At 37.7% G+C, this 12,007-nt stretch overlaps 1 protein-coding gene across 3 annotated transcripts in view; it reads right to left on the reverse strand.

Annotated features, from left to right (window-relative positions):
- LOC124615943 (bromodomain-containing protein 7) overlaps positions 1-12,007 on the reverse strand; it is a 116,545-nt gene that overhangs the window by 91,125 nt on the left and 13,413 nt on the right. For 2 of the 3 annotated variants that reach the window (XM_047144142.1, XM_047144139.1), the window contains exon 2: positions 4,380-4,687. In XM_047144142.1, coding sequence (XP_047000098.1) covers positions 4,380-4,687 — 308 coding nt within the window. Of the gene's footprint in view, positions 1-4,379; positions 4,688-9,354; positions 9,623-12,007 lie in introns of all 3 variants that reach the window. The other variant, XM_047144141.1, reaches the window with a different exon arrangement.

The raw sequence follows: 12,007 nt of genomic DNA on the forward strand, positions 1-12,007 counted from the left end.
AACTGACTGTCTTTGTCCATTAACTGCACATTCTGGGAGTGACAGGGGTGCATGGAACTGTCAAGCAGGATCTGCATGACACTGCTGGGGGAAATCTCAACACATCTGGCGATAGCTCGCTTACTGGGACTGGGATTGTTCTGCACTACCCCCAGCATAATCTCCTCATTGCTACCATTGTTACTGTTCACTCACACTGTTGTGTCCCCTCGCTGAATGATCCCCTTCCGTACTATCTCCTATGCAAGCATGGAAAGAAAGTATGGAAGGGAGTTTGCCTCATGGGGTAACACTGGACATACAGCCACAGTGCACCTCACTCACTGCAATTGGCAGTCCTATATTCCAGATTCATATCAGTGAGCTCCACATCCATGTAACATGCCATCCTACTTTCACTCTGTTGGCAGGCAAAATAAAGTTTCACGATGAATGCAGTCCCAACAGCCATAAATGTGCTGTGTCATCTGACACTGCAGTGTACATATCACCATCTACTGCTTACACCAGCCAAAGCTGTCCCACCATTTTACCTGTACTAAGCATAATAAACATGTTTTCTCACCCTGTTCGTACTTCCCTTCTTTTGTTTTGTGTCATCGCTATCGCACCAGGAAAGCATTTCCAACCACGCACAGTTATGTGATTTTATAGCATCTAGGTGTACTCTTATCTTTCCTAAAGCTTTGTATCCACTGTGCTGAAACATCCTGTATATAAATGATCTAGTGGAATACATATGAAGCTCTGTGAGACTAGTTGTTGATATTCTATTGTCAAACTAATTAAATTTTAATGGACTGGCAATAATGAGGACTTTTACAAAAGTTAAAAAATGCTCAGGTAGGCCAAGGCTGTGGAAGGAAATCAGTTAGATAAGGAACTACTCTACATAGGAATGTTGTTACTGCAGAATACTGAAGTAGCATACAGGAACATGTGCAGAGGACCATATTGAGAAAAGACCTACATGATTCATTATGGGTTTGTTCACAAAGTGTGAGTGTGTTATGAAGATGATAAAACTTCAGTGGCAAGCACTACAAGAGACGGCGCGCATCAGAGTTGTTTACTGTTAAAATTCCAATAGCGGACATCATCAGGAAGACTCAGCAATACTTGCTTACTTCCTTCCACATACATCTCGTACAATGAGCAAGAAAGGAAAAAAATTAGAAAATTAACCCTTTCAAGACCACAAGCATATATGTACGCCTGGCAGTTACAATGCCCAGACGCCTATAGGCTAATATGTATGCCCAGCAGGTGGAATGACTGGATGGCTATGAGTATTCATTTACATCTGGCAGATATGAAGGTCTGACAGCTAAGGGCATTTATGTGTGCCAGGGCTTGTGAGCAGGTAAACTTGCATATTAGAATGGCGACTCGCTGTTGTCCATATTTCAACAATTCTGTGAATGCTGTCATTATCAGCTCTTATTTGTGATGGCGAAAAGCGCTACAGCTTTCACCTGCTCCTGTATCTTTCTGCTTATCAGCTGATCAAATAGGTACAATTTGATTTCCTCGCCAACACACAATGGAAGAACGAACATATATAACCTGAAGGGCATGACTTATCCTAATGAACTGACTTATCAGATGTTGTGAAAGAACACTGCAGTAGATGCATGCCATTTCTCAGTAACAACCCGTCATGTGGAACAGAAAACAGTGCACATGGACGCCCAAATGAAATCTGATTTTGTAATCTATAAATTTCATGACACAAACATACATAATCTGAAAGGGCATGAACTGCATATCTGACATATCAGATGTTGCAAAAGTAGTGCTCCAACCTAAGTTCAGTATCTTAACAAAACCCGATGCCATGTGGAACTGCAAATGGCATGGACTGCTGAACAAATGAAATTTGATTTCCTAATCCACAAAGTAGACCACAATACAAATATACAGAGGGGTCCAAAAAAATGTATCCACTGTTTAAAAGTCCATAACTGGCAAACTAATTGACGGAGTTGTCTCATCTTTGGTAGTGTAATAGTTTGTAGTTCCGGCTGCGTTAAAGATGTACACAAACAATGATCTGGACGACCTGTAACAGCAACAAGTTCTGCTAACTCCTGTCGTGTGTTACAACAATTCAGTCGTTCACCACAGAAGTCTGAGAGACAGTGTGGCCGTGAAGCTCAAGTGTTCGGCGAATTTTGAAGACAGCAAAGTGGAAGTGCTACATCCCATGATTGCTACACGCAATGAATGAGGGCAACCCAGATCGTAGAATGGAGTACTGCGAGTGGTTTACTAACATGGTGCGCAACGATGAAGAATTTGCAGAGATGATTGTGTGGTCTGATGAGGCACAGTTCAAACTCAATGGTACAGTAAATCGCCATAATTGCATCTACTGGGCCGCCGAAAATCCGAATGTCCATGTAGACAAAGCCGTGAATTTGCCAGGAGTAAATGTGTGGTGTGGGTTGTCTTACCGGGGCTTGATTGGCCCATTCTTCTTTGACGGCACAGTTACCAGTGAAGTGTACTTTCAGAAGCTTCAGACATCCATTTTACCCGCATCCGAGACTTGTATGGAGACGGAAGAGTTTACTTTCAACAATATGGTGCCCCAGCCCACTACCAAAATCGTATTAGGGCGTATTTCGACTAAAAACTACCAGGAAGATGGATAGGCTGTAGAGGTGCTGTGGAGTATCCACCATGTTCCTCAGACCTAACTCCTCTGGACTTTCACCTGTGGGGACCACTAAAGGACGTCGATTATCGACAAAAGCCACACACATTGGATGAACCTCGAGAATCCATCGTACATTCACGTACAAATATCCAACTGAACACGTTGCAGTCAGCAGTTTGTGCTGCAGTTTGGCGGCATAGTTTGTATATGGATGTTAATGGTGACCATTTTGAACACCTACAGTGATACCTTTAAGTTGGACTTTAAGCTACACTTTCACGAAAAATGAGACAACTCTGTCAATTAGTTTGCAAGTTATGGACTTTTAAACAGTGGAGACATTTTTTTGGACCCCTCTGTATATCATCTGAAAGGGCATGAATTGTCCTACAGAACTGACATATCAATTGTTGCAAAAAGTGAATAGTGCAGCAAAAGCAGTGCAGTTTCTCAACAAAACTAGCTCCTGCATAGAAATAAAAACAGCACAGATGGCCAAGTAAATACAACCTGGTTTCCTAATCTACAAAGCACATGATACAAACATATATAATCTGACAGGGCAGAATTATTCTACAGAATATATGTATCACATGAAGCAAAAGGCAAACACTGTAAAATAAATAAGTAAGTAAATAAATAAATAAATAAATAAATGTGGTTTCTCAGCTGCTGTGCAGAGCAGAAGACAGTACGAGTTTCAGGTGTCTTTGGTAGGAAGTGCTTATTTTAAAACTATATACTGTATCTTGAAATGTGTTAATTCAATGTTAATGAAATTTTAATGAGGTATGGGTAAACATTTTTGGAGTTTAAATCAAAAGTTACAAAGTTTTCCAATAACAAATAAAAATTTATCCATTTTTAAAAAAATAACTTTTTCTCAGTCCAAGATAAACTTATAACAGAAATCTTGGATTAGCTCTGAAGCTCTCTTCCATGGTTATCAGAAACTGAAATCACTGTAGTGTACTGATTTTATGAAGAGCAGTTCGATGAATGTTGGAACATGCGATTAGCCTACAGTGACCATTACCTGCAGTGGTCGTCTTGCTGAGTCAGCTGCCCCGCAGTCATGTGCACAATACATTGGCCCCCATTAACGGGCTTGGCAGGCAGGGAGCTCGGCCTTCGCAGCCATGAAAGAGTTAATGTTCAAACAGAGGCTATCGAAACGTATTTCTTTCATGCATCACTTGTAAATCGAATAGGGTAAGGGGGGAAACAATAGTGGTATTAGGAGCGCCCTACATCACCCTTTTTTTTTTTTTTTTTTTTTTTTAAGGATGATTAGGGTTTAATATCCTGTCAACATTGAGATCATTAGAGACAGAGCACAAGCTTGGAACATTTTAATGACAGGGAAGACCATTGTCCATACCCTTTCAAAGCAACCATCCCGGCATTTGTCTGGAGCAATTTAGGCAAATCACAAAAACCCCAAAACATGATGGCCAGAAGCAGGTTTGAGCTGTTGTCCTCCTAAGTGTGAGTCCAATGTGCTAACCACTGCATCATCCCATTCAGTGCCACATGCTTAAGATGGTTTTCAAGTACACATGAACATGTATCACTGAACATAACAGCTTTGCAGTAAATGTATCTCCAACAAGTTATTTTTACTTGTCTATATGAATATCCTAAAAACATTTATGGTGTATTTTGCACTACAGGAAGAATTGCAATGTCCATCTATTATGAGCTGTTGTTCTTTTACCTTATGGTGATGTTTGTGTTTTTTCTCATGCTTCTCCCTGTCTTTGTCCTTTTCCTTCTTCTTCTTTTTCTTTTTTGCTTTCTTATGTTGTTTTTCAATGTAGGACTCTTCCTTTATTTGTACAGATGCTGCTGAATGTCGAGATTCTTCATCTGCAGGTACAGATCCCATACCAGGGCCAGCATGTCCTAAAGTTTGTGGTACAGCAAGAGCCGGGCCAGAAGCATCATTGCTATGTTCAGGTGTTGATGCGTTATTAACTTTTAGGATCAATTTCAGTGCGGGCTTGTCAACTCCAAACTGCTTCTCTACAACAGCCAAACAGTAATGAATAGCAAACAAGTTTACAAACAAACATGGAAATATAGCTGTCTTATACATGCTCATTTGAAATATATTTGTAAACTGAAGAAGGGTTACCTGTACTGCAAATACAAAAGGATAGCACCAAAATACATGTGTTTGGTATGATATTATTTAATATAACTAGTGTCTTATAAAAATAATACAGGATGATCAAAACAGCATAACATGATCAAAATCATATGTGACGTTAAGAACAACATAAATATAATCAAAATAAAAGTCAAAAGTTAATTAAGATTAAAGTTAACATTACTTCAAACATTCAGAAAACTGGATGTCTGCATTTCAGAAAGAGTCACAAAATCTTGCAAATGGTACCTAACCAGAGCTCACACAAAAAGAAAGTGAAGAAGGCAAAATGAGATACAATGAGGATGTGGAAGAGGATAAACAGGAGGAGGGGGGCCAAGGGTGTATGTCTGCCACACTCATATCCATAAAACTAAAAGATTCACTTATACCAGAAAATTGGTCATGGGATAAGCCATTCACCAAGACTTCTTGTGACACTCAAATTACGGGACAGAAGAATGCATACTGATGCATGACAACACACTTATAGACTGCTTCCATAACAGTAACTCCTGGTAAGAAAAATTCGGTGGTATATGTGCTATTAACATGGTGCCACCATTGCCATGTCACAAGCATCACTTAATCAGCCCCTTTATAAAGTGCCACAAAGACAAGAATCTTACATTCCGTGAACGGAACATTACCACAGTGTTCCTGGTGACACTACATTTGTTGAGCCACATAGTATCTTTGCGTTGCAGCAGTTTACCAGGTAGGTCACCAAGCTCAAGAAGCAACCCCCTGAAGTAGGCTACATGCAGCAATTACCCAGAGGCTGCCAAGACATCTCTATCAATGACATGTATGTACACTGTGTTGGTTGGACATCTTCGGCAAGAGAACAATGCTGTTGCTGGGTTGTAACACATCAGCAACCTCAATCATAACGTCACAGAATGTTTCGTTTTTCCTCCAGTTTTCTCTACAACTGTGAAATGGTCATATGTTATGCTTACAACTCACAGCACGTTTCATACTGTGGTTGACGACAGATCAGCAAATGACCTGGCAGCATGTGATAATGATATAAAAGAGTTTGCTGTGGGCACAGCTTCTCCATGACTAATTCTGTGTGACCAAAGGTATAAAACACACACACACACACACACACACACACACACACACACACACACACCAGCCAAAACCTCTGCCCACACGGATTGCAACAGGCACACTAAACAACTGTTTTACACAGATAAGCTACATATGTCATACATTTCAGAGTTACGCCACTGAAGCTGATCCATGCAGTATCACCATGATGCAATAGTTTCTAATGGCTCGCGGGGACAAAAAATGGAATTTTACTAAACCAAATACAGTGCAATCAATTAGGATTACATTCAGAAATGAATTATTGATATTTACAGAATAATGTACTTAACTTACTATGGTTTTAAACAAACTTACAATAGAATGTTGACAGCAAGAATAACTAATACCAATGTATTACAACAAATACACAAACAGCTAGATAGCTTTACAATCTTTAAAAGAAGAAAAATTGTGTACCTAAGACACATCTTACACAACACCATACGTAAAGTTCTACGGCTGACAACAGAAGGGAAGATCAAGGTAAAAGAACAATATATTGGTTACATAACATGAAGCTAATCACCAAGAGCAGATTAACTACTACATACTGCTGTTCATAGAATACAGATGCATCATGTGATTGTTAGCATCCATTCATTGATAGGTACAAGGGGGAGGAGGAGGAGGAGGAGGAGGAGGAGGAGGAGAAGAAATCTTAAGCCCTTACAAGCAAAATAATCTGTCTCCCTTTGTCCACAAAACAGGTGGGCCTACCCTCAATCTGGACCTGAACGATCCACAACGTCTTCCCAACCTTTAGCACCAGATCCCCCCCCCCCCTCCCCCAAGTTAAAGTTCTTAATACTAGGATGTCAACAGTATTTGGAATTTTGTCTTCTAGAGGTAAATAATGGCCAAATTACTGTGAGGGTCGTTCAATAAGTAATGCCCCACATTTTTATTTTTTTAAGAGCCATTAATATACATACACAAACTTCCTTGTTGATGCTTCACATTTGATATTTGTTCTGTGCGCTGGTGAAGTTCCAAACTGTTCTGGCAGATGGCAGAGCCACTAATGTGGGTTGGACGTCATGGACTCATTCACCCTACAGTCCAGACCTGGCACCCTCAGACTTCCATATCTTTGGGCTGCTTAAAGATTCTCTATGGGGGACACACTTGAAAAATGATGAGAGTGTCAGTCATGGAGTGAAAACATGGCTATGCCTACAGGACAAGAGCTTTTACCAGCAGGGAATACAAGTTCTTCCACAACGTTGCCGTATGGCCATAGAACATGCCAACAAGCACCAACAAGGACATGGACAAGACATGTTGATGTATACTGTCACCAAATTCTGACTCTTAACAATAAATATGTCCTGAGAAAAAAATGTGGGGCATTACTTAATGAACCACCCTCGTAAATTGTATGAAGCATAGATATTGCTACAAGCTATGGTACAAATGATCTAACACAGTCACACCAACAGCACATAGTGCACTGTGTTTCAGAAGATAATTAACAAGATACATCATAGAAATGGTTGGAAATCTTACACATATGTAACGAAAAACAATCACACTATTCTTCAGAAAGTTGGTCATGATATTGGTATCAGTGAAAATTGAGATCACAAGGTGAATGCAAGCCAAAATGTAACACCAAACACATATGATAAGCTGCATCAACCAGTTAGAGACTGGAGACGGAATGGGGAAAGAAACACCAAAAAAATTGAGTTCCTGGGTGATGAAAACTTTATTAATATTGTGAGATTGTGTGGAGAAGAAAAGAGTGGGGTGGAAGAGAGGACCTGAAGTTCTATTGCCACAAGATAATCATTTAATTTCCTTACACCTAAAACTCTCATAATAAAACTGAAGCAAAATCCAAATAATATAAATCCCATCTCAGCTCGCTAGGTATTTGGATCTGTATCATGACAGTGTATTGTTTCATATGTCATATCTAGTCCATGGCTGAATGAAATTGCATTTTGTCCTTCTTGAGATATACTTAACAGCATCATGTTTTGCCTGAGGCATGTTGTTATTTTACACACTTGTGACTAGGGAAAAAAAGTTAACTTTGCTCCCATTTTAACTGTTGTCCCTAATGTTCTGCTGCCTCCGCAACAGTTTGAGAACTTGTAATCAGTTACACAATTGTGCTTGCATAGTACGAGGCAACAGCAGAGAAATATGAAATGGTTCCAGAAGGGTTGAAATTAGTCTCGATTGCAAATTAGACAAAAACCACAAGGAAAGAAATTATTACTGGCCATTGTACCTTTGTCACAAGTGATTTAGGAAAATAATGTGATGTAGGGCATTTCTCATCTTTAAAAAAGATATGAGTAACAAGAACTTGACATCAGTTAGGACTGAGTATCGCGGAAAATTTTCCTTCAATGAAACAGATGGACAGCTGCAAATAATACTTAAAGTACAGAATAAAAATGAATTTAAATCCAAAACAATATAAATATTTCTAATTTTCCATGAATAGTAGAGAGCAGTTCGCATATACTAAACAGCTCTTAGGGGCTGAATAAACTAAGTGAACTCAAGAAAAACGCAAGTTGCCAGAAAAATGATTACTGAAAGTGACCTTTAACTGTAATTAAGATCAAACACTATTCAATTATAAATTTAGTATTTCCAAACATAGAGCTGATCAAATGTGTCATTTATGAACAATCTTACTGCTTCAAATCAGGTTCACTCTAAATATTTATTTCTAAATGTTTACAGATAGCTCAATCTCTTGATTTTAAATAATAACTATAGACATGGGAACTAATAAAATACCTTACCTTGAAGATTTAGCCAACTTTAATGGTAATTAATAACTTGGATCATTTTAAAATCAATCTTCATTACAATGAAAGAAAAAAGGAAACTTTTATCATCTAAATACAAGTTTTAAAGACATTAATAATATTTTGACTGGTAAATTCATGGGTAAGAAAACATCACCAAGCCAAGCATTCATTAGGAAATGTGCAGAAGCTTTTTAAAAATCATTCAATGAATGTTTTCATGTAGTCATACTGAAGAACTAAAGAAAAATTCCTAATAAACCACTATATTGACCTGCCACTGACTTAACTTCTACTATATTTTTAAATTAATATCCACAGTTTTATATGACTGAAGTCATAAGAGCAAGACTGGATTTAATATTTGTAGTGTGATTAAAACAGCTTGTGACTTTTGAAGTTTAGCTCACAGAAAAAGAAGTGACACCACTGTTCCACCAACACCAATGAAATGTCAGCTTCCTCTGCTACACCACCAACAGTTTAGTTGCTACAATGCTCCCTGTTGCCGCATCAGTTAACAGTAGTGTACTGTGCTGAGAATCAGTGGCTTGTGAGTAGCACATTTGACATATGCTGGAAAAATTGCAACTCTCCAGTCAGACACTAAACTGTCAAAATTCACAAGTTATTTTTATCAAACTATAGTTTTTTGTTGTTATATGTACCTCTTTTCTCTGATGCTGTTGTCATGTTTTGATAGATGCCAGGAGAATTTAAATTTAGACTGCTCTTCTACTTATACTTTATAAATGGTGCTAAACACTCTGCATGAACAGCACATCATGTTCATGAACAGCATAGTTCTCAGAAGATATTTCCAATTCAGTATCTGCATTTATGTCAAGCAACATATGTTGGTTCCACACAAAATGCCGCAAAAATTTTTCCGATGCATTCTTCACGCAACTACACACTCATAATAAAATGTGTACACTGCAAGAACAACATATCCCTGAATATAATATGACAACAATTACTAAATTCACTGTTACTATAAAGATTTGCTGGCAGCGAAATTATACAATATTTCTCACCTTGACTGAAGATATAATTTTGATTTTGATGCAACATACATTAGTTTTCACAAATAAGGGAAAATCAGAAAAAGACATCTGCCATAATTTCAGGTTGGCAATTTTCATTATTATTCTACATGAACTGGAAACTGTTTCTTTTGAACTGGAAACTTTCTTGCAGTAGGTCATGGCTATCAGATGTCGCAATCCATGTTAATTATAATAATTTGAAATTAACATATTCAATATTTTGACAATAAATATTACTGTTAAATGTGTCTGAATTACTATTTACATGTTGTAATGATATGTCTTATGTTTGTGAGGTAAAGTTGTTCTAACTGCTGTTTTTAAGAAGCTATGATGTTGGACATAACCACCAAGTGCTAAAAATTGGTTGTGTCATATGGACACAGCACACAGCAGTGTATCTGGGAGTAAGGAGTCTGTTTTGAGGGTAAGAACAGACAGGTAGGTAGCCAATGGTCTAATAACATTGTTGCATCATTTACTGAAAGAACTCAAGTGATGGGAAACTGTCAGAATTGAGGTAGGTCGAACTCAAATAGATATGGCCAGGGGATTAAATGTTCATTTTTCTGCTGATCATAGTTATCTCAATAATTTCTAATTACAAGTTAGGTAGCCACAACATTCACTCAAGGAGGTCAAGAGCTTAAACATATGCTACTTACAAATATTTAATGTTACACATTGGAAGAAACAGGACCAACACTCCATTCTAAGTGCAGCTGTTCATTTTTTAGACATTGGAAGATCATATCATTTAGTACTGTGTGTAGAATAATCCTAAATGACAACTTGGCAAGTGTGTAACACTTGTTACGATAAAGGGCACTTACACAGGGTATGGCAGCATATTTATTGGACTGCAGACTAAGTAAGGACTAATCACTTCTTGGATGAATTCTGATTTAGATTAAAATGTGAAATATATATTATATATGGAGTAGAAGTTTGCTTTCAGAACCAGATATCTGCGAAGAGAAAATTAACGCATCTTTATAGCTGAATTTGTTGGGGCTCCATGTCTTTCCACATAGAACTGTACTTGCACAGGCTTATAGAAATGGCACCCTTATTGCTAATGGATGTTCTCATCTTGATGCAATAAGATTATGGTTTCATTCTAAAAGAGATAATGACGGATCAAACAATGCTTACTCCAAGGACATATATCTTTAACTGGAGGTGGGGAGGGAGGGGAATCCATGAGCTATCAGCATATTTTTCGGCCAACTTGTTCTGGATTGAATGTACAGACAGGACCTCTATGAGATGCATTTATATGGGATTTTGCAGACTAAAATATTCACCTCCAAACCTATGCTGCACGGAGAGCAGTTTTGTAAGAAGAATGGTGTTGAGTGTTAAATTGGATATGTTACATTGATATTCGTGATAAACATATTCTGTGTTGACACCCAATGGTGCGGTACCAAATTGACACCTTCACTCTGTTCATTTTACATGGATTTCAAAACACAAATTGTCTTCTTTACTCATGAAGTTTTAAGTTTGTTACACTTTAGCCAAGTTTCATCATGAAACTTTTTCGTTGACATAATTTTTGTGATTTTTCCTTGATTTATGGAAACCAATGTACAAACAAAGAAATTAACTATCAACAAATGTTTGAAAGGTCTTAAATATGATTTTTAACCTGAAGTCTTTGCTCAGTTATACAAAATAGTCACTAATAATAATAACAAAAGGAATAGTAATGTGTGAGAGGCATCACTACTATTCTATGCTTCCATTTATTGTAACTATATATAACTTTTCTTTTGCAATATTGTCATTATAAAGTAAGAATATTTTTGTGAAATAGTTGGAGTAAAATAAACAATTACTGAAACTTGTGTGCAACACAACTTGAAGACGTACCCAGAAAACTATACAGGGCACCCAGAAAACTATACAGGGCACAGTTAAGAGTGTGAGAAATCAATTAATCTGAATTGTACATTTCAATATCCCAACACAATCAAACACTTATTAGATGAGCATAATACTAATGCTGCACGCTGTTGCTTTTCAAGCAACTGCAGTAAAATACCACTTCCCTACTGCCAACGTGGGTGCTTTGTAATGTCATGTGTCAATTTCAATGTACGACCTCATTTACATTGACTTCTCAATCAAGGTAACATCTGTCATTACCAAACCCCTCAAAATTATTCTGCAGTTCACCGATATTTCTGCAAAATATTTGAACACGTGTTAATAAGTTGTTATATTACATGCGCTTCCAATCATAATGACGACACAGCAAAGGTAG

Source organism: Schistocerca americana, chromosome 5 (genome assembly GCF_021461395.2).
Source record: "Schistocerca americana isolate TAMUIC-IGC-003095 chromosome 5, iqSchAmer2.1, whole genome shotgun sequence".
NCBI lineage: Eukaryota > Metazoa > Arthropoda > Insecta > Orthoptera > Acrididae > Schistocerca > Schistocerca americana.